At 35.1% G+C, this 24,676-nt stretch overlaps 1 protein-coding gene across 1 annotated transcript; it reads left to right on the top strand.

Annotated features, from left to right (window-relative positions):
- Window positions 1–16,798: 16,798 nt before the first annotated feature.
- On the top strand, window positions 16,799–19,858 carry IAPP (islet amyloid polypeptide; the record flags this gene model as incomplete). Its single annotated transcript, XM_084306292.1, has 3 exons — window positions 16,799–16,878; window positions 17,020–17,154; window positions 19,669–19,858. The coding sequence occupies 3 exons, from the start codon at window positions 16,799–16,801 to the stop codon at window positions 19,856–19,858; spliced, it is 405 nt and encodes a 134-aa protein (XP_084162418.1).
- Between the last annotated feature and the right edge of the window lie 4,818 nt (window positions 19,859–24,676).

Genomic DNA, 24,676 nt, shown 5'->3' on the forward strand with positions numbered 1-24,676 from the left:
ATAGACAAAAATCTAACACAGCAAAAAAATGCTTTCCGTATAGTGAACTTATTTGTCTCACTAAGCAGCTAAACATGTGTCAGACCTACATAAGGAAAAGAGGAGGAAGAAAGTGGAACCAAGAACATGAGAGGAAAAAGTGGGGATGAAAGCAGAGTAGGAAAGGATGGAGAGTGCCCATTTGAACACCAGTGATATAGAATCATAGAATCATAGAATGGCTTGAGTTGGAAGGGACCTCAAAGATCACTCAGTTCCAAACCACCTGCCACAGGCAGGGACACATCCCAGTAGATCAGGTTGCTCAGGGCCTCATCAGGTGATATGTTATGTCACCTTGGGTGATATGTCACCTCAAATATTTGTGGGGCAATGGTCTCAAGCCCTAACCTAAGATACTCAGGCCAGCCCTGAACACAGAATCTTGCCTTCCAGAATCAGCACAGTTGTAAGGAAATTATGTCCTTTGTTGAACATCCCTCTTTAGCCAACAGCAAGATGAGATGCAGTTTATGCGACCAGGATATTCACAATGTGACTAAGCTTTGTAACAAACCACTTGGGAAATTTGTGCAGGCCAGGTGAGATTGCGTTTATCCCAACATTTGCTCTTGGGTTCTGATTCACCTGCCAGCTATAATGTAAAAACCTACGCTTGAATACTACTTGTAAACCTGCAATATCCACTGAAATTTCAAGGAAGAGGTTAATAAAATCCCTCCTACAATCCCTCTTTACAAGATCTTACTCTTTCCACTTCTGCTCTGAGTTTGGAATGCATTTATGGCAGGCAAAAGAGTTAGTTCACAGAAACACCACAATTTACACAGTGCATAAACAGTGAAAGAGCATCATGTGGACAGTTTAGGTACAAGCTACAGTTATGAACTAGATGCATGAAGGACACGTAACTTAGGCTAAAAAAAAAAAAAAAAAAAAAAAAGGAGGGGGGAAGGGGAAACAACACATATATCCTGTATGGATTAGAGCAGACATATTTGTGTGGCTGGTAACAGCAAACAGGCTACACCTGAGAGATGGGTGTTCGGACATCTTTGTCCTACACATATCTATAAATAAGTTAAAGGTTTAAACCACTTATTAACATTATTTAATAAAAAGCACATTAATTAACAATTAATAAACAAAAAGTAGAACAAAAGATATACAAATATCTGGATTTAAAATTCTAGGAAGCAATATTCTGCAAAATTGCCTTCCCTAAGTCCCAAGGGAACATCTTATTTCCAGTTTAAAATGCATCTTCCATTTGGCTCAGTTTACGTATGAGTAAACTGCTAAGTCCATGTTTTGTTTACAAACAGGATTAAAAGTCACAATGTAATTAATTATTAGCAAATATAGTGTCTGTCAGAACTTTTAACTAACTTATCTTTCTAGTTGCAAAAAGTACTTTAAAATCATGTTTTACTAAACACAGTTCAAACTGTTACTCAAATGCAAATATACTAATGTTGGATTGCGACAAAGGAAAAGATTCTCAGGGTAAAACAATTATATACTTACAGTTTTGAAAAGGTTTTCAGAAGAAATGACTGATATCATACACTTAAACTTTGACCTTTATTCTAAATTGTTAAAAATTAACCCAAGTATACTTAATTGCAGATTTTTTGCTTTTGCCAGTTCCAGATGCACGTTAGTGAACTCATTCAGATATGAAAAACAGGCTTAGAAAGTGTACAGAATTGTGTATATTTACAGGTTTAGGCAGTGTCCAAGCAAAGTGTGACACGAAGTCAGACTGAAAAACAGGAACAAGTCTGTGTTTCTCACATCTTGAGAGGATGTTTAAGCCCTGAGTTGCTAGATGGAATGCAGCACAAGCATAATGATTGGCTTCTTTTTGCTGTCTTGGAACTATTTGGAAGAAAGTATAGCCCTTTCCAGTCATTATAAAGTACTTGCCTCTGAAGCACAGTGACATAACCTCACTCTTTTCAACATCTCCATCTGCAGGTCTTTAGTGTTTTTTTTTTGTAGTATAGCAGCCTTTCTGAATCTTTTTTCTATGTAAGTTTAAATATATGCTGAATAATTTGCATGTTGTTAATTCTAGAACAAGGCAAAAATCCTGATAATTAGGTACTTCTATATTCACTATGGGCATCCTTTCTTTTGGGACTGTTGTTGAGTCATGATGGTTCACCATGAAGAAGAGAAAGATTGGAAAACTGCCCATGCTCACATGGCCCATGGTCACATTGTGGCTGTACTGCAGGCTGAGTGCTGGTAGTTACCGATTACTGGATGTTACAAAACCAAAGAGTAGTTTGACCAAGTGAAATGCTATTGTGAAAAAGAAAAACAGGTCAAGTGACTGCAATCAAAGCAGGTAGACACCAGATGTGGGAACCATCAGAGAGACATTTGAGTTATTTGACTATTGGTGCTGAAGCAGGTTTCATCTGTGACCTTAAGTCTTTTGAGGACATTTATGTTTGCCTCCCTCACAAGAGTAACTACACATGCACATGAAAACCCCACATGCAAAGTCTACAAAATGTGGTGAGTGTGGGATTGGTATTATTGAACTCCTGGCTTTGAGCACAACCTCCTAGGACAGTGTTTCTACGCTTTCTTCTAGCTGGAGGAGCACAAAGCTTTCCTGAAAAATCCTTCCGAACTAACATATACCTTTCAAGGTTAGGCAGCTGTAAGTGGAGAATTAGCAGACCAGCAAGGTCTCACATACTTAGAAGTATAATACTGTACTGAAAAACATTTTAATTTGAAATATCACTAATATAACTAGCTTTCAGGCTATCTAGACCTTAAACAGTTAATTTTTATGGTCATTCTGCAGACCACCTGTTGATGGCTTACATACCACTGGCGGCTGAGAACCCCCTCCTGCTCAGTGCTGCACCAGTGCATGAGATGAGGCATTTTTCCCTGTTTTGTTTGTTTGTTTGTTTGTTTGTTTTTGTTTTTCTTAGAACAAAAATACACAATAGTAAATTATTGAGAGCATGTCTTCTCAGTTCACACACTAGAAAATTTCTCAAGTAAAAATCTATTAGCATGTGCTTCTAGTATGAGAAAATTCTCATAATCCCTCAGAAAACATATATTTCACAAGAACTATAGCCCTGCTTTCTGTCCTTTCTTCATGATAATCTCCAAAAAATCACACATGATGGCTATACTGAGATTTTGCTTATACAATTTAAATAAAATTAGAAATTCTGTTTCCAGCTTTGATTTCCTAAAACTAAAATCTGAGGCAAAGTGTTATTTCCCAATAAGATATTTTGAGGTTTTTCTTGCATTTTATGTTTTTCCCCACTTTTATATTGCTGCTTTTGGAAAACTGGAAAATTAAAAAATAATAATAATAAAAAAAAATGTGACAAAAGAAGAAGAAAATACAAAGGCAGTGGTCCCAGTTCTGTCCAATACTGTTTTGTGTTCACAGAAGACATTACTATGAAAAGGTAATACTGAACAGAGTTAGAAAACGGCTGAGTATAAAGCTGCCTTAACTCCATGCAATCACCCTTACTTCTCTTAATAAAACAGCTAAAGGTGATGAGAGAAGACACTGCCCACCCAAATGGCAGTTTATGACCATTTATGAACAGTGTATGTCAACAGCATTATAATATTTATTCAGCTGTAAAGTAACTTCTCCCATATGAGGTGCAACAGCCTTCCATGGCTATGCCTTGGTTTTTGTAGGACAAAAGTCTCAGTGTCATTAGAGTATTACCCTTGCTTTTGCATTAAGAATATCTTAATTTCAGTAGTCCCATTGTAATAATCAGCTATGAAAGTCTGTCCGAAGCAATCAAAAGACTTCATTAGGAGAGTGCACATGGAATTTGATATATGATATTTATCTTAACTGATTAGAAACCAGAACTGTAGATCTCAGTTTAATTGTTTTTTTTTTAACCCTTGCTTAGGTATTACAAGAGTTAGTATGCCTGTCTTCTTTCTCACACCATCCATTTTTTTATATTTCACGTCATAACTATTTGAAGAATATCTTATAAATATACTTTATATTTAAAATGATATTTTTTACAAGGGTCATGATTTTGACTACAGACATGATCATACTTATTTAAAAATATTTACGTGAGCTTCTGAGGTATGTGTATAGGTATTCCCATTATCTATAGAAAATAAGCAAACCACTGAAATAATAACAATAATAATAATTAAAAAAACATTGTTTGGATTTTTATTTATTTAATATTTAAATAAATAACTGCTAAGTAAACTTTGAGGAGGTAGAAAATCATAGAAACACCACATACAGGACATTATTTTGTTGAATAATAATTTCTGATCAGGGTGAATGAAGTTGAAGATTCAGACCCAGAAGGAATTACACTAAACGGAAAGCAAAAATTCCAGTCAAAGAAATACCTCCTGATAGTAGGCACTTAAAATTTTGTTTTAAATAATTCTTTCTGTTTCAGAGAAAAACAAATCAGATGGCAATTTAAGTGCCACCTTAAGACAAATAAGTGCTCCCTTTCCTTTTGAAATGAAAAATAAAATAAAATAAAATAAAATAAAATAAAATAAAATAAAATAAAATAAAATAAAATAAAATAAAATAAAATAAAATAAAATAAAATAAAATAATAAAGGGGAAGAAGAAAAAAAAAACATTCTATCTTTTTAAAGGCTGAAGCATCTCTTTACTATGATGGCTTTAATTACTGCACACATCTGCTTATCTCAACTCACTTTTCAGGTTTAAATGCCTGTTTCCAGAGATCCACACTGACCATTATAAAAGGTTTATTCTTGTATGTGCCACTCAGTTTTGATCTATTCACATCAGCATATTTACAAAAAGTCTGAAAATAGGGACCTATGTGATGAACATTCTAAGAAGTTAAAGAACTTTCTCTTACTGATGTACTTAGATGTGAACTTAGCTTATATTTAAAAGAAAAATGAAGAAATAGATGCTTTGAGGGCATATTCCTTGGGACACACACGTGTGCATGCATACACACACTAACAAGAGTTATACTAAGGAGAGTTCGTGTTCATGAAACAGTAATACCAACTTTCTTTCTGGTGGTGTTTTTTTCCCATGCCACTATGAGAAAGGAAGTGCTATTTGAATTATATAAATAATGGTTTCATGGAGAAAGGAATTTTTTCTTACAAATGAACAAAGGCTAGTAGTATCCATATATTTGGCTCTATAGCCCTAGAAGAAGGAAAAGCCTTATACAGGAAAAACCAAAGAAAATATTCCATTGAAAATAGTGTTTTCCTAGAAAAAAAATAAAATAAAATATGTATATATAATAGATCAAAAATACATTTATTTGATGTTTTGAATAAATTCAATTTATTTGAATTTAGCTTTAGAATTCTACAGAGCTTTTATATTTTCTTAGACATTTGGGGAGCTGAAGGATGTTGAGGGAACACTTTTGTGGTAAGTTCATACTCTCAATTTTAAAGCAGATATTTGACGCCTACTTGTGTGATCTGTGTGTATAAAAAAGGTGCCTGAAGGGATACATCCACAGGGGCTATGACTGAGCACTTGGTGAATGGCCTCCCTCAGCTGCTGTGAATTTTCAGTGTTTGGATGTGCTTAGGTGCCACTGGGAGGCACTTACTGTACATGCCTTGACCTTTATAACCTGCTTTTGTTTCAGCACACAGGCTTCAGCAGTGGGACTGAGATACTGAATGAAGGTGAGAAGTCACTGCCAGATCTTTGCAAGGCATCAGTAACATGCATAAATTAAATAAATCTCCAAAGTAAATTGGAGTAGAGATATGAAATTTACATAAATTCAAAAATGCACAGTCTTTAAATATTCAGTAAATTAATGTAAAATTCACGAAGTGTGGAATTCAGTGTTTTTCTCTATTGTGACTAACTGAAGCATTATAGAGCATCCCTGATGTTTTGGAATATTGAATTCCCACCTTCTTGATGGGATTCCTCCTAAAAACCCACATTCGTACCAAGTTCACTGCTTCCTACTTTATTAGACCACCACTTCAGAAACTGAGAATATACATATTTTCTTCAATATGGAAAGATCTTATTTGAGGGGCACCCTTATCATTCCAGTGTTCCAATAAAAGGAAAATACCTTGAGAGAGTAAAGTATTTGTATAGAATCAGAATCAGCTATACCCTACTCTTAGCAAGTAGCTTTGTTGAAGATCCTCATATAGACTCTCTAAATAGGTATTAGACAGAGACAGATATTTCCAGAGAGCAATTTATCCCACCTTAAGACAGCTGTCTAAAATAAGTGGGAGGAAATGGTCTCTGGAGGTACTTCTCCTTTCCTTTTGACTTGAAAGTCTGAAGAGCTAGCTTAGTCTAGATAACTAACTTTTAGACAGAAGAAAATCAGGTCAGATAACACCTATCCTGTGTCTTTCTGCTTCTTATGTCATTCTAGATCTACTCATCTTGGCCAAGAAACAAAAAAGGCTGTCATCCAGTGGCTCTCAGACTAAGGTCAGTACCCCCTTACAATTGCTTGTGCAACCTCACAGGAAATTCAAAATGCAGAGCCGATGTAAATTTTCAATTAAAAAGCAACAACAACTACTTGTCTTGTGCCTAAATATTACAAATAATGATGAATTATCTACCCAAGATACAGGTGTGATTTTTGGCCTCACTCTAAATATGGCAGATCATTTTGGTAACACTGAAAACTAAATAGCTCTTTTCCAGCAGTGCAGTAGTATCCAACCACAAATGGAAGTTAAACTGGGAAAAGATAGAAACATGAGCTATGTCTCCATAGAGTTTAGCACTATAGCAATTCTGGGTTGCACATCCTGTAGGACATAGCATGGTAAAACAGAAAAGGATCTTGTGATACAGATTGGATTCCCTGCCCTACAGATTAGATTCCCTCAAAACTGGACCACAGTCCAAGCAATGCTTTTATCAGTGATATCTCCTGAGATCTGCTTCCCTACTACAGGCTCGTCAGTAGACATAAGGGAGCTTAAAATGTTAGTCCTCACTCATACTGATGAGGACAGTGGCCATTCATCACTCTCGTAGCTGCATAGCCATGCTTTTCCCAGTCAAATGAAGGCTAACAGAGACAACTTCTAACAAGAACAACACAGAACTTTTTTCTGAGGGTCTGAGTGCACACTGCCAAGTTAAACCTTTGAACAGGCCAGCAAAGCTGAGTCTGGAAACCTCACTAAATAGGCTCTTACACCACATTGTATTTGCTTTTTACTTTCAGCTCTTCATACAGCTCACAATATCTGCACAGGGAAAACAAAACAAAACAAAACAAAACAAACAAACAAACAAAACCTTCTCAAGGTAATTTGGGAATTTACCCTCTCAGAAGACAGAGAGGAAGGATGCAAAATAAAGAAAGCTATAATAATTTAACTGAGCCTTCTTTATTCAACAATGTATTTATTCTGGTAGTTGTTATACTAGCCTAAGGTATGTTTTGGATAGCCACAAGGTCTCATTGGACTTGCACCTGTAAATCTCTTGATTTACAGAGAGCTTAATCTAGAAAGGGAGTAAATCAAGAGAGAGAGAGAGAGAGCTTGATTTACTCAAGCTAGGAAAGCACCCATCTCCATTTAATAAAGAAAGTGGGGTGTTGTTTATCCCTGTATATGCAGAAGCACAGAGAGGCACAAGACCTTCTGCCCATTTTGACCCTGAATTCAGATGTAATTTGAACATGCAGTACCCGTTTCTTTCCTCTCACCTCATCAGAATGCAGTTGTCAGCTACAAACTAAATGAAGATTCGGATATGTCTTCCACCCTTGACTCTGCCATTGACTCTGTGCATCACAGTTAAACTAATTATTTCATTTTTTCCCCTGTAAAACAATAAATTGTCATTTATAGCATGCATTGATAGATATGTGGAGATAATATTAAGATATGTGGATATAATATTATCTATATGCAAAACATAAAAGATTGTTTATTTTCATAACTAACTATATTTAAACTAGTAAGATTGTCATAACACTGTTTCTTTCAATAGAAAGGATCAATATATTGACTTCCATGTGTATGAATGTTTTTTGGTTTCGTTTTAGCAAAACAGGTTCATGTCTTTCTGCCTTGTGTCAAACTCTATAAAGACATACAATTCTTCGTTCTCCGCAAAATTTGCCACAAGGCTAGAAGACATTCTGTTACACAAACTTCTATTTTTAAACGATAGAAAATACAAATGTTCTGATTGTCAAAACAGCTTTTCAGAATCAATTACCTGTGGAAAAAAAAAGTTGAATACCTAATGATATACTTTTGGCCAGTACCTCCTTTTTATAATACAAAAGGGATTTGTTGTGTGTTCAGGTCGTCAACTTTCCACTAACGAGGCATATTGTCTCATGAACACACTTTTAAGAGAAGTTAAAGGAACAAATGTACTGTAGGTTGACTGGCAGTTCAAAGGCTTCAAAGACTCTCTGGAGTCTTTTCCTCTAAAAAAAAAAAAAAAAAGACATTAACTGTGATTCATCAATCAGTGGTTTATGTAATCTGATAACATTTCACTTTTGCTATCCATCAAGTCCCCAAGTTTCTTGGTGTGTGATAATGTACTTTGTGAGATAGCGTCACACAGCTGGTTAGATACAAGTTACTAGAAAATGTTTAAAGGTGATATGCCTAACCTTTCAAAGTGCTCTTTGAATAGGGACCTCTTCTAAGACAGCTCAGTCCTAAAAGGTGAGAAACATCCTCTTATAAGAAGAGAAGCTCTGGGAACCTGGGTGAACTTTTGGGAACTGGGCACATAGCTATGCATCTACATGTGAGCACGGCTTTCTAGCTACAAATATATAATTTTTTTGAAACATGGGCAATTTTTGTAGGATCTTCCTTTCTTGCTCAGAAAGAAGTTGTATGAAATATACATCCTTTTTTGACAAGGGAAATTAAAGAAATGACTTCAGATAACAGTATACACTTAAGACTCTATCATAAAAAATACCTCTATGGCGATAATTTTTATGACTCTTTCAAAAGATGTTTAATCAACTGCTGCAGACTGTTATGAGTGTTATGTAAGCCAGCAGGACAATATATGACCTGGAGCAGTGGGCTGTAATGACCCATAACACCATGGAGAAGATAGTGACAGTTATGACAACTGCTTATAAAATATTTTAGGAATGTGTTAACCCTTCATTGACATGAAATTATATGAACTGTTATGTTATACTGATATAAAATTATACATGTATATAACACTGCCAAAGTTCCTAATTTTTTTCACACAACACTAATAAGCATGAACAATGTGGCAATGCAATATTTTTTGAAAAATAAAACTAGTCATTTTCAACCTGGGGTACTGCATCAGGAAGTAGTATAGGGATTCTCTAAAGAGTAACTGAAGCAGGTCCACAGTCACTAGAATCATAGTCACAGCCAGAGGTCTACCCACCATCTGGAAATGTGTAAATCAAGGGGGAAAAAAATGAAGTCCACCAAACTAGACAATAGTTTACACAATCAAAAAGGCTCTGAACCCAAAAATAGAGCTTATGCCACCCTTCTAAATAAACACTTAGTAAGAACTCAACACGCGTGGATTTTAAGATGCTTGCCCTGAATATCTGCTTTGCTGCTCTGCACAGGGTTCTGAATCAAATGCTGTGATAAGATGAATTATTAGTTTTGTCCCGTTAAAACTGCAGCATTCATTGGCAAAATATGTGTTAACATGAAATTATTTTAATATGTTAATGACATAAAAACTCCAGAACTTAAATTTTTTGGTGTTGCAATAGTGCAGTACCTTCAATTCTGCACTGGGCATTTGGTTCAACAACAGTTTATTGCAGAAAACATCACCTTTAGAATTAGCCATGCCACATACCTAAAGTATTTGTGAGATTTTACATTTAAATATTGTCTTTTCCATACCATTCATGTCTTCTGCTGTCAGGGAAGATCTCAGTCAAAAGTGGAGTAGTGGCTAATCAGATGGAAACAGCAATATTTGGTATTAAAAAAAAAAAAAAAAAAAAAAAAAAAAAAAAAAAAAAAAAAAAAAAACATGTAAAATGATCATAACAGAGCAAAAATGCAGTAAATTTTTCCAGGTATATATACTGATTTTCTAATGAATTTTTAATGACTTCTTTCAGCAGAGACAACTTCATGTACTGATTCATGTTCCTTGTGCATATCAAAATCTTTTCTCATCTCCAAGTAGAATGAAAAGGTCAGGTCTTCTGCTCACACATACAATAATGCAAGCATACATCAAACACAGCCCCACTGCACTTCTCTTTGAAGGAGGGCTACCTTGTTTTGCACCTAAGTGTGCCAACATAAAATAAACGAGTTAATTTATCTTTCATGGTATTATCAATGTAAATTCTCCTACGCATGCTAGTACACTGCATTTGCCCCTGGTGAAAAATTATTACTAACATGACTGATTCCCAGTTCAGCACAATTCTCCTTTTTAAACAGGAGAGAAAATGCCACTATTAATAGCAGAGCTGTCAAGACAGCATCATCTGAAAGACTCAGAGTGTTTCAAGACAAAGCCAGATTGTCATTCTCTTTCTGCATCTTGCAGAGAGAGGGAAAAAAAAAAAAAAAAAAAAGTCTTATTGTTGAAAGTCAGATAGTTTAAAAGAAAACTTAGTTTAAACTTATGCATTGGATCAGGTAAGGAGGGCTGACGTGATTCTGTGTAGATTTATTTTGAAAACTAGCAGTTTCTTTTAAATGGCTCCATTTGCTCTCTACATTTTAGCTATTCACCACTTCTCAAATAACTACAGGGAGCATGGAGGGTGGTTCCTGGTCTCACTGTATCTTCCACAAACAGATGTCTGTGTTCTTTAAAATATGTTGGGGCATGGAAGAGGTGTTAAGAGTTCTCACAGTAACACTTAGTAAATCAGAAACAGCATTTCTACACAGACCTAATTCCTTAATCTTTTTTTTTTTTTTTTTTTTCCCTTAGAGTAGCATGCAAGGAGTCTTCATTCTGTACATCAAGTAGCTCTGTAGTCACTCTGGACTTCTCTGTAAGGAGACCTAAGCAGTGAGCCAATATGTGAATTTACAGTGTAGTGACTCTGCAGGGAGATATTCCAAGTAAGTGTCACAGCCTTCCTTTTAGCAAAATAATTTGTTCTTTTTTGAAGTACTCGTTTGAGTCCACCTATTAATAGGACTATATATACTATTGTGCTACTGTATATATGACATTACAGCAATATATATGAAAGCTGAATACCTTTCTGTAGATGACTCCTCATAGACTGCTACTTTGGATAATTATCATAGCAGAAAGCAATGGATGCCTCAGGTTACCAGGATGGAAGAAGAACAGTAATATTTCACATTACTGAGTTAACACTAGCAGCGTCTAGAGCCCTTGCAAGTGACATTGATAACCAAAGGAGAGTTCTGCTTTTGCTTATATTTCTGGAAACTTATTTCAGGACAGATTAAAAATATCAAGAATTTAAAGCATTTGTTGTATGAAAAGGTGAATTGTTGGATACAAGCCAGTAGGAGCGAGTCATGCAATTAAAACTCTATAAACTCTAAGTAGGAATGGCATTAGGAAATAAAACGTATCGATCACAGAAATGACTGTTCTGTTATTTCTGACTTTTCTGATGCAAACATGGTTTTTATTTCCCTTGCATGGGAGATTCCCAGCCACAAGAACTGACTCAGCACAAACTCTTCTGAGCCCATTCTCAGATCAATCATTAGCAATAGACTTTTGAGGATACATCATTGTTCTGTCAATGATGTGAGCTGAGTAGCATGATAAATCGTAAAGGATGGCTTTAAGATTCTGTTAATTATCCAAATTACTTAATTCCATTTACTAGTCAGTTCCATGGATGACCACCCTTCATTTCTGAATCACCTGTTTTTTTCTACAGTGGGAGAAATTGTTACCTTTGTCTCCATTAACTCTTCTGCTGCTGCTTCCACATTTTTTTCAACAGAGTTAACATAAGTTTGGGGATCAACAAAAAGAGCTGACTGAGTTTCTATTGGTGCTGAAATAGCCCATGCCAAGTAGGAGTAACAAAGAAAGGTATGCTAACGTGCTAGCAAAAACATGTTTGATAAAACAATATTTAAATAAAGCAAATGTACATATCTTAAGTGCTAACAGTAGCAAATTACAACTCAACTCACTGGAAAATACAGACTGTCTAGTATTCATCAATACAGTAACAAGCAAGAAATACTGGGAAGACAATATTATAGCCAAAATTTTCAGACTTTGGCATTCAAATGCAAAAAAAAAATCAGGGAACTATCCAGGTTCCTAATCATGGGTGTCTAGTGCAATTTTAGACACCCTCTGATATTCTACCTAGTCAGCAGTTGCTAAAACAGTGCCCAGCTAGCCAGGTTCATGCATGACAGTCCTGGATGTACTAAGGGAATATGAAATAACAACAAGCAACTCTGTCTAGACACCTGACTTATATCTCTAAATTTTAGGTTTGGCCACTTGAACACAAGGCACTTGAACTTTTTCAAATGTGCTGACATTATTGATGAAACACTTTTTATAGTTTACTTTTGTTTTGATGCTCAGTTCAAACTTATTTATAAGAAATAAAAGGCCAAATATGTTATAAAAATTAAAAAAAAAAAAAAGGTCAGATTATATGAAACATTTTGCTCAACTCAGAAAACTACGAGCAGTGACACTTGCACCATTCTGTTTCATTTCTGGTAGTATTTATACTGACACATATTAATGCAGTTACTATTGTGATTTCTGGTTTATTCTAAAAATTGAAATATGCCCATTTCAGATTAATGCTTAAAGTTTTTTCTTTTCTGTTTTAATACAACAGGCAAACTAAACCATGAGTTATTCACACACTTCTAGCTCCTGGTAACTGAGCAACAGTGTAATTTACTGGAGATAGCTATCTTACACAGCAGAACATTATCTGGTAAAGTACATGCAACAAGTAATATGGCTTTTTGTGACTTTCACAAGTGGAAAAGAAACATCCATTACCAAAAGTCAGTATGTGTGTCGTTAATGTTAGTAAGCAAATATGAAATTAAGAAATTAAAAAGCAGCCATTAAAAGGGAGCAGCAGCCAATCAGGAGGTATCAAGAATAGCCTAAGAAAAAATGTAAATACATGTATGACAAAGAGAGGGAGACAACCTTGAATGTCAGGGAACTGAGAACAAAGGAGAAGTTAAAGCAACCATGATGGAATTCATTTCACAGACATCTGTAGTGTAAACAACTGTAATGGAGCCAGTCACTCAAGGCTGTTTTTATAGCCAACAAGGAGAAACAGGCACAAATCATTTGAGCTATTCTAGTCTCCTACATTAGGAACATATGCTAGAATGCTCTCTCCATACATCTCACAGTTAGATAAATTCAACTCCCCAGTAAGAACAGCAGACACTTCAGAGAATACTGACTCCCTGTTCCTCTGCTGTCAGTATGTTACACTGCAAAGTTCATCCTCTTGCATGTTTACGTAGGCAGTTCCATAAGGGACCGAGGCATTGGCATTCCATATCCTCTGCTTTCTTTGTAAACCTCATCTCTGGTGTCACCTTACCCCCATACAGGCATAACATGTTATATAATTCTTTTTATATGGACTTAAATGACGGTATAAATATGTACAGTTATCATGTAACTACCAAGGACAGAGTTTTTCCTGTGTTTCTTTATTGAGAATAGTTGTTTTCACCTTTAACATGATAACATTTTTCATGCTGAGTAATTAAGGGTGTTTTTGAGATCAAGGTTAAAGAACTTTATCAGTGATAAAAATAGTACTAACCCCTTCACTGATTGGTACTAACTACACAGTCACTACTTAGTGCCAGGTTCTTGAAATTTCAGGTCTGCTGTCACAGAGATTCAACGATTTCATATTCCATTCTTGTTTGTGTGGAAAAAAAAAATACACTACTTCTGCATAAGAGAATCTGTAACAGAAGCAGTAATTCTTCATTTTATTAACATATCTGAACAATAGCTGGATAGACTTCTTGCTGATTCTGCCAAGATTCTATGTGGTCCAGAAGAGAATGTAATGCTCCTGGGATAGCATGAGCCCAGTTTCATTCCTAGAATACACTCAAGAATTTCTACGTCCTTTAAAGCATTAAGGGTTTCCCAAGACACCTTGCAGGACAGCTGGAATTGGGATCTGGGACCAATATTTATTTAAAAAACTCGTTTCAATTCTCTTATGTCAACCTATAGCTTGATTCAAGCTTGATACATCACTTAGATGCTGATAACTGATTCTGAATATTCAGTCTAATCTTTCAACAGCTCAGCCAAACTGCATCTAATCTATCTACTGCTTTTAAGGAGTTGAAATGACCTGAGGCTGCCTTTTTGCAGAAGCTGAGCATGCCTGCCACTGCTGAGAGCCAGTGGGACCCAGATTTCTTCCCACTCTGGAAGAAGTGCACCAAAGTACTCAAGTTCAATATTCAAACTGTGAATGTTGGCTGGTGTCAATAACCAGACAGATTATTAGCATAATTATTTTGGCACAATTCTATCTCTGTAAAATGGGTCTAATCATGCCTTCATTTCCAGGGAGTGAAATTGTTGTAGTGTTTCAAAATGCTACAATGAAAATGACACTAGAATGTTATTTCATTCCAGTCAAATGCTATAGTGAAAACATCAATAGGAAACTTTATGGAGAGATAAATCTGTTTCAGATGTTGCACAGAATATATTGCCATGGTGAAGACATATCAAAACTATTCTTATTTCTTGCACACAGGAACTGTCTGTCCAGAACAAGATAAAAGAAACCTAGGAAAAAGAAAAAAGGAAAAAAAAAAAAAAAGTATATGATTGCATCATTAAAAACAGACAGCAAACTATTCAGGAGCAGCATCCTTTTTTTTTTTTTTTTTTTTTTTATAAAAACATTTTATCACTTGCCAAAGTCGTATTGAAAGACTAGGTGTTGTATCAGTTTAAGAGGATACTATCCCAGCTAAATATCCCTTCTACATTCACTCTAAGTAGCACAGATGCCTGAAGAGGTTCAACACTGGATCTTTTGCTATTTCAGTACAAAATCAGGTTTTATAGACTAAATGGACAATGAAGGAAGCTTCCAGTAAAGGCAACATACTTGACACTGGAGCAGTTATAAATGAATTCATGTTCTGTGGGAATATCAAAGATCTGTGTGATTCTTATCACATAATTCTTATCACAGATAACTTTGTCTGTGATCTTTTGTCAACATCTTAACATCCATAAATAATTGAAAAACCAGTTTCCCAAAGGCACTTAGGCACCTGAAGGTATAACTAAAGACAACTACTGTGACAGAAAAAAAAAAAAAAAAAAAGCAATTTGCTTAATTCCCACTGAAATCAGGAGAAAGGGTTCCAATCTGTATCATTGACAATCTGCAATCAGGCAATGTATTTTGTTATACAGTTTTAAAAAACTAGTCTCTTAAAAGCTGTATATCTTTTCTATGTACCATATTCTATGCACACTATAAATAAATTTGCATAGGCTGCATTTATTTCAGTATTCCCTAGCTTTTTAATACTAGTCTTTACCTTCTTAAGAATATTAATTGAAACAATTTGCATGTATGAAATAAAGAATCTACCAGTGTTAGTAAAACAAAAGATTTTACATTATAATGACAGAATTCCATTCTTATTTTTACTTTACTGAAAAGTTAATTGATTTCTACATTGTTACCCTGAATGATCACCCTATCTGCCGATTTAAGTCATTTTATCTCTTTTCTTATAGCTCGCACAGCTTTTAGCCCTTCAAATGTTTTCGTGTTTTGATCATCATATCCTTCTACAACAAACCCCTCCAACTTTACCTATTCTAGCTTTTCTAATATGTCTGTTTTCTTATGTTTCAGTTACTGGTGATCCATTGTTTCATTTGATACGGCTTTTTTTATAACTTTTTGTTACCTTATTTAGCCCTTGAAAACACCCACAGGGAATATTACCTCAGCATCTTATCAGAACTGTAAAGCTGAGGCTACAGTTCTGATGTGCAGTATGCTATTACAGTATCTTCATGAGGGCATCCTGCATATGCTAGGTTAATATTTACTGATGTGCTAATGGAATAATGACCGATCTGCCTCTGCTCCTCTCTGGGGCACCTTCTATCTATAGGGATGGGAATTAATGACAGTCTCTCTCTGCTGCCTGATGTCAGAGCTGAGAAAGGTGTGAAGGGTATATAAGAGCCGTATTACTTGTCAGCAAGGAAGGGGGAAAAGGGATACTCCAGAGCTACATGCAAGCGTGGAATTGTTGCATGCACCCTTCCTGCTAACACAGGCGTGCATCTTCAGTTAGCTCCCTGACCACTGCAAGGTAAACAATTTGTCTTTTTTCTTATTTAAAATGCGATGCAGCAGATGTGCTTTCAGGAAAGCACAATGTTTCTCATTATTAATCAACAGCATTTTTCAGGAAAAGGCTAAAATAATTTTGAGGTAAATTGCACTTGGGACCAAAATTTGAGATTAGGACATGTCAGGAAATGCAAACCAAAGATATGGGAAAGGATTGAAGGATTGACAGTACTAGATGGAAAATGAACATTTACTGGTGAGAGCTATCTGTCTAAAACTGCATGTCACTAAACTTGTGGGGATCATTTTTTACTCTAGCCTGTGAAAAAGACTAGCTGCTGTTGGTTTAGGACAGCATGGGCACCGGTAATAGGATACACTGAAGAGTATTTGGGATTGCTTTCAGTTTTGAATCATTATTCTTTTCAGAAAGTTTGGAAGCAAAGATGTGCAACCTAAAGCTGTCAGTTTTCTTCATTGTACTTTCTGTCACACTGAGTTGTTTGGAAGCTACACCTATTGAGAAGTGAGTATCAAATAATCATATTTATTTCTATATAAGGGAAATATTCATATTGTTGCATGAATTGCTTTTACTTTCATGTCCCAAATAACATGAGCAAAAGTAGAGCTTTTCAAATCCTCAAGTGTGCTTTATTGTTTAAAGATTATTATCTGTGGCTGATGATCTATCTGATGGGACTTCCAAGAGGCAAGGATGGATATTGCCCATCGTGTCACAGAATACACTCTCAGGACTTAGCGAGGAAATGCCAGAACAACCAGCAGCAAAGACAAAAAGGTATTGATTTCCTATGTTTGTTCTTGTCATATCATAGGATTCAATCATGAAGTAAACTTTAAGCCAGTGATATTTTGCTGCTTGAGACTTCCTGTATGTTGTCAATTCTCAAACAGCTTTGAATAACCTTCTTCTTGTAAATAGAGCCATTCTGTAAGACCAAGGGATAGAACGTGAAATCCAGAGACAAAATTTGCAGATCATTTATCAGTTCAAAATTATAACTTTTTCATGAATGAAAAAAAAAGCCTACAAATACTATGTTTCCTTGAGAAATAAGGTCTATTTTGAGAGGGCTTTTTTATTTAAATGTCATATTTCCAAGACTGAGCTGGGGGGAAGAAATATATCCTGCATAATAACATTAGTTTTCTGCTAGAATAAAATTCTTTTAAAATGTAACTATTTCCTGTAAGTAAATAATATTTCATTGGTGTTAAACATCAATTTAATCATGGGAAGAATGAAAAGAAGAAATTGGTTTTGACATAATTTAACTAGTCTGACGTATTCATGTTCATAGTGCCATAAATCCGATTTCAGGTAACTTTTTGATGAATACAATAGCATTTCAAAAAGTATTTGCAAATCTTCTAAATGAGAAATACCACTGAACTACTCTATCTGTTCTTTGGTCTTTTGATTGACTTTATTCAATAACAGTTCTATTATAGGTAGATTCAGTAAATACATGTGTCTGTCTAGTTACTGGTTCCACTCTCACTGAATTCAAATATATACATATATATTATATAACTATTTGGTTATCTTCCAAAATAATTTAATAACAGAGACTAAGTCCCTGAATTTTTACAGCTTTTGCTTTTTAAAAAATAAAATAATTATTGTAATAATTATACACAAGGCTTCACCTTTATGAGTGCAGTATGCCCTATCTGCTTTTCTAGGGCCTTGGCTTACAATCTGTTAGTGGGTGCGCTATCTCGTTGAAGCACATATTCAAATAAAGGCTACAGATCAGAGAGCTGGTAGGCATGACGGATTCAGTCAGGCTTGACATCAGTTAGTAAAGTAGTAACTTCCTGCAAGGACTGGAGTATTAAACTTGAGTGTCGGTGCCTAATTGTGTATCATTAAAGAAAAGGAGAACTCTGTCTCCACAAACAATTCAGGATTTCTATGAGAAGCAGTTGCTGTTTGAACCTCATATATTAAGGGCTTGATTAAACTCTTTTTACATCTACAGAAAAAAAGGAACATCTAAGGGAATCTATATCAAATCCTATGCAACCACTTACTTTAAATATAGTTACATATTTAAAATATTGACTGCTTAGAAATTGCTGTCTATTTGCTGATCAAGAACCAGTATAGTACAAACATTAAAATTCTAGATGAAATTTTACATAACAGATTTAGTCGATCCATAGGTAAATATATTAATAATTGCTCTGAGTTTGAAATTGGAAATTGTAAATCTTGACAGTGAATTACTACTGAAAACTGTTGTCTACTACATGCTACCTCAACATGAAGAAACCCAAGAAAATTAACAATTCTATAAGCAATCTCAGTTTATAATACAATCTCAGCTACAATAATCTCAGCTTAAAACAATCAAGTATTTCTGTCTGAAGGAAAAGCACGGTAGTCTAATTAAAAAGTTTAAAAGACTTTCAAGATATCAAAATATATAATAAAATGTTTCTCTTGAAAGAGAAACATTTGTGTATCTTGATATCTCTTTCAAGAGAAACATTTTACTGTGATTAAAACAAAAATCCCATGCTGCTTATGTCCTGCAGAGAGTTTGTAAAAGGTCTGTTGGCTCAGATCATGAAATGTTCTGTTTAGATAGAGGCTCATCCATGGACACTATTACAGACTTTTACAGCAAATTCAAGCTGCTTGTGTTCCAACAAAGATGTGGCTCCTATTCATTACTGAAGAGATCTCTATTTAGATAGAGCTAAATCTTAAGTGGTATTGAAGCAGTTGGGAACACCTGCCACCTCTCATGGTCATGACACAGTTGGGAGAGTCTTTTGGCTCAGACCATTTAGTGTGGACTGGAAGGTTACTGTTCAGTGAGAGCAGGATATGATTTGGTGGGAATAAGAGAACTAAATAAATGTTAGTAGTTGTCATTATGTTAGTAATCCTCATGATATCAGCAAGAGCTCTAAATAGACTTAGAAGTTCAGCTTAAAGCTAAACATTTAGTCACTGTTTTCACTTACTGTCTTAACTATACTATCATTACAGGTTTTCTAGATGTCATAAACTGCTTTTCTGAATATCAATAAAAGTGACATATGACTGTTAAGGTCTTTGCATTTAAATAAACCCCATCATTAAAACTGATAATAGCACACAGTGCAAAATTTTTTTTTCAGGCACAAAGTAGGTGGTAGGAAGATTGTAATGTTCCTGTATTTGTGCACATATTAAAAGAACTCCCACATTAGCACATCTCAAATGCCTTTTAGAGGTGGCACACCTGATTGCTCATCATTTGACTTCATTTTGGCTCTTTTTCTTTTACATTAGTAGTCACCATCTGGAGAAACGGAAATGCAACACCGCTACGTGTGTGACACAACGCTTGGCTGACTTTTTAGTTCGTTCCAGCAGCAACATTGGAGCAATTTACTCACCTACGAATGTGGGATCCAATACATACGGAAAGAGGGACACAGATGGGCTTTTAAGCAAAGAACCCCAAAACAATGCACAGCTTTAGGGTGTTAAAATGACTACTGATACAGTTTTCATTAAGAGCTCAGTTTCTAACGTATCGATAATGTTTTTGTCATTTATTACTTGTACAGTCTTAACAGTGCCTTGTTTTCTTTGTGTGTGTATATGTAATTTATGTTCATCATTTCACTATGAATGTACATCATACATAAGCTATTGTTTCAACTCCATTAAGAATTCCAGAAATCTGCTTGTCAAATTTCTTTGTAAAGGAAAAAAACAAAACAAAACAAAACAAAACAAAACAACTACACACAATAATAAATGGAAAACTAATTAATTGCAACAGTTTTTTTTTTAATTATTTTTATTAAAAGGCTGAAAAAGATAACATGATGTGGATGTCTTTATAGTCACAGTTTGATAAGAGGAAAGCAACTATCTTAATTAAGACCAGAAAAAATCCAAATGGTGAAAGAAGTAAGATCCAAATAACACAAAGAACCTGCTGGTTTGGAAATGTCTACAGTGCCTTGTTTTGCCCAGCTAAAAGAACAACTAGATGAGATACTATGGCTGTATTGTGTCTATGATCAGACCAGTTAACTGACTGGTCTCTTTCCACCATAATGTGCCTAAAACTAGAAGTAGCTTTGCAGCACAGATTTCTATACATACTGAGCATGGGATTTTAAGAGTTTACTATTCTTACTTTAAGACAGTATCAGTAAAATGTAAGAATCATGAGCGTAAGGAGGCTCAGGGGCGACCTTATCGCTCTCTACAGGTACCTCAAAGGAGGCTGTAGCGAGGTGGGGGTTGGTCTGTTCTCCCACGTGCCTGGTGACAGAACGAGGGGGAATGGGCTTATGTTGCACCTGGGGAGTTTTAGGTTGGATGTTAGGAAGAACTTCTTTACCGAAAGGGTTGTTAGACATCGGAACAGGCTGCCCAGGGAAGTGGTGGAGTCACCATCCCTGGAAGTCTTTAAAAGACGTTTAGATGTAGAGCTTAGGGATATGGTTTAGTGGGGACTGTTAGTGTTAGGTCAGAAGTTGGACTCGATGATCTTGAGGTCTCTTCCAACCTAGAAATTCTGTGATTCTGTGATTCTGTGATAAGCACATTTTAAATATGAATAAAAGAAATTCACTTAACTAGCTGGCAGAAACATTTTTCTTTGTGTATTCCTTTCCTTGAACTTAAGTAATAAGGGAAGAGACAAAACCAACCAGTGGTTCAGGCATCAAAATCTATCATAGATGCAAAGTAAATTTGTCTGCTGACAAAACAGGCATTTTTTTGCAGGTAGCAATTATATTGCAACGAACATACAGGAAAACTAGTTAGAGATGGGCAGATGTTAATGGAGTTTTCACAGTGTCATTTTCTCCTGCCCCAGTCCAGAATCACCACAGGCTTAATAAACATTTGTTCCCTTAAGATGGTATGTGAACTTTCACAGAAGTGACATCATAGCAATGAGTGTTTTGTTCAACATTTTCTCAAGGAGAGTTCATAATTATCTGGAACACATGACTGGCCAATTATGAAAAACATTCAGCAGAATCTTAGTGCTGAAGAAGCAAGTGAAACTTTAATAATTGCCACTGGTTGATTTATTTCTGTTGTAAATAATGTCTTGAAATATAAAAAATTGTGTTAAATCCAATGTTAAATGGTACATTCCCTTCATTTCACAGATAATACATGGAAATAAAAATTACTGCACAATTTTTCTGCTTTAAAACTGCTACTGACCACTCTGTTAAGAAAAGTTTCTATCTTCAGTGAAATTCTAATATATATTTATTCTAAAAGTTCTTGAGAAAACCATTCAGATGGTGATAAACTTATCCCATATATATGCCACCTTGAAATGCTTTCCATTCTAGTGTTTTTAAGATATGTTATGCACCCATTGTGGTTTTAATTTGTTTTTCAACTAGAATATTTACTTTTCAGAAAACAAACAAGAAAATGACAGGATAGCTGTGAACTGTCACTGTGACATTGTTTGTACAGAGGAGAAAGCAGGAAGAATTTTTACTGCAGGTGGATGCTGATTTCTAGGCTGATCCCATCCTGCAATATGTACAATGCATTATGCATCAAATTCTACTCTTCAAGCTGCCATCTGACAAAACAAAGCACAGACTATCTCTGCTTGATTGCAAGGGAACTGTTTACATTACTTTCTGCCCTATGTTCTTCCAAAGCTGAAAGATTTATTACTAACATCTATGTAGCATGTTTGCCCCATTTGACAAAATATTAAAAAAAAAAATGTTACTCATCTTGCAGTCCAGTGAAGCAACAGATAGGGTAAGAGATGTATCAATAGCTCAGAGGAGGACCACCTAACTTTAGCTGCTTTTTGTCTAACCGCTTGTCAATGCTCTCCTGCTATTTGGTGGAGAAAGACAGCTACTTTCAATATATCCCAGTTTAGACACCTATTTTAGGATGGGATGAATCACCCTCTTGAAGAGCCTCTGTTTCTTCATTGACAATAGAGAGTGTCTAGACAGTTGAAAACGGGTACTGTAAGATAACTGGAGTTAGATGATATGAATCCCACCTTCAGTTGGTATGAACCATCCAACTTAAAACAAACAAACAAACAAACAAACAAACAAATACAATGACACACACACACACACAAAAAGCTTTAAGCTCTAAATCACCAGAGTGATCGATTCTCAAATTCTGAACTAAATTAATATGTTTATCCATTTAGAGCTTCTTGAGAGCATCTTGCCTACAAAGTTGTTTCTCCATGTATGCCCTTGAAAACACAACTCTGCTACCCTACTTGTTCCTGTGTAGTTAGCAACAACTGCGCTTAGACTAGTCATGGTAAGCCTGGATACAAGCATACACATAGAGAATGAGTCACAAAAAGAGGTGGATTTAAACAGAAAAAGAAGAGAAATGTTAAACATTAAATCAACAGCACCCCAAAAAGCATAACTTCAAACATTTCAGAACATGAAGACTGCTGGGTGAAGCCTAATTAAATAACAAAATCACAAAAAGTAAAAACAAAGTCCTCTAGGCACTTTTAAAATCCCAATGTGTATCTGCGTCCCTAGGGAGCTAAATATTTGCTGACTATCATGTCTTACATAACTTTGGTTCTTTCTGTTTATCCAGCTATTCTGCATCTTTCAGAGAAGAAGTAAGAAAAGAAAAAGCATAAAGAGTGGGAAATGAAGAATGTAAACAACATGATTAGGTTATTTTCCCTTTAAAAATAAAAATACTAAATCTCTGTGTTTTAGTGGCTTCTATTAAGTTCTTTTTAAAAGGAACAGAATAGGGACATAATACTGAATTTCATTAAATGAACAGGGGAAGAAAAAATCATCAAACAAGCAAAAAAACTTTTTTTTAAGATGATATGAACATCAAGAATGTATTAAACAGATAAATGGACCCTAGGGGCTAATATTTCTCAGGAACCATGACAGCTTCATAAAAGACAGGATTTATATATTTTTGTGTGATGAATAAAGTTGGGGTAAGAAATTGATTTCACTTTAAAAAGCTTGGGCTAAAAATAAGAAAGCACAATATTCATTCAACATAAAATACCCTTCTATTGAATAGTAACTTTTGAATGGATAGTTTCAATTTTCATTAAGGAAATATCCATATTATTCAGATAAATAAGATTCTTGGAGGAGACCTCAAGCACTGCATTGGCAAAGCTTCCATTCACTTTCAACAGGATAGTGTTATTAGGAAGTCTGGATTTTACTGAATGATTTATAAAAAGTCAACATGTTGATACTATAAATAAAATCATTTTCCTGTAATGCACTACTGAATATCTTCAGAAGCTGCCATCTTCACTTGCTAGAGTTATGCTGGGTTTGAGTTAAGTAGTTCACTTAAAATATAACTTGACAGTTATGATAGACTCCTTTTATTTAGAGTAACAAGGTTAAGTAATTTTGTTGTACAGCTACATTATCATATAGAAAAGGGACTGCTTTACATAGCTTTTGCAACACGGCTAGCAAAAAGCTCTGGTAAGGTATGACATCTCCTTGCTGTATGCAGAATATAAAAATAATGGTGGAAGTAACATGAAATACAGTCTTTCTATGGGATGTGACAACTTCTGTTTCAAACATCTTACTTTCACCTCTATTTTTCCACACTTGGGAGAAAAAAGAAAAAGTTCTACTGAAAAATAAAATATATTTGAATTATTTTTGTGGTCTCTGTATGCTTCAACAACCAGACTCCTACTGGTTAAACTAAGCTTCAGTTTAAGAACAAAGCCCCTCATGATCTGTATTGTCTACTGATCAGTTTTTATGAGAACTATATAAATTGGTTTCCAGCTTCAATAGCTATGAAAATTATATATTCTTAACTAGGTCCAGTTAAGTGTTTATCTAACTAAAAAATGTCTTCAAATCAAAGTGGTAAAAGTAATTCTCAAGCTAGGGATCCAGATTATATACCATCAAAAGTTGAAAGCCATAACATCAGAAACTGGCTAAAGAACAAGACAATGGTGATAAGACAATAGTTAAAACTGCTCTTCATTATGCAAAAAATTTTCTTCTTGAATGCCAAAAAATCTGAACAAAAAGAACACATTTACATCCATTTTAATTCTAACAATAGGCTTGATCTGAGTAACAATCATGCCATAAAGTCACTATTTCCTAGAAATGCTTTTATAAACACAAAATCCATATAATTATTCAAATTAAGGATCTTAAACCTGCCTCTACTTTAATAACATTTTTGCCTCTATATTAAAAGAGTCTTTCTGATTCAGCACTAGCAAGAGCGAAACTGTTTCTGATAGCCTATTTTGCAGTACCCTTAACACACATGA

The sequence above is a fragment of the Netta rufina genome, assembly GCF_964035555.1.
Source record: "Netta rufina genome assembly, chromosome: 1".
Taxonomy (NCBI): Eukaryota; Metazoa; Chordata; class Aves; order Anseriformes; family Anatidae; genus Netta; species Netta rufina.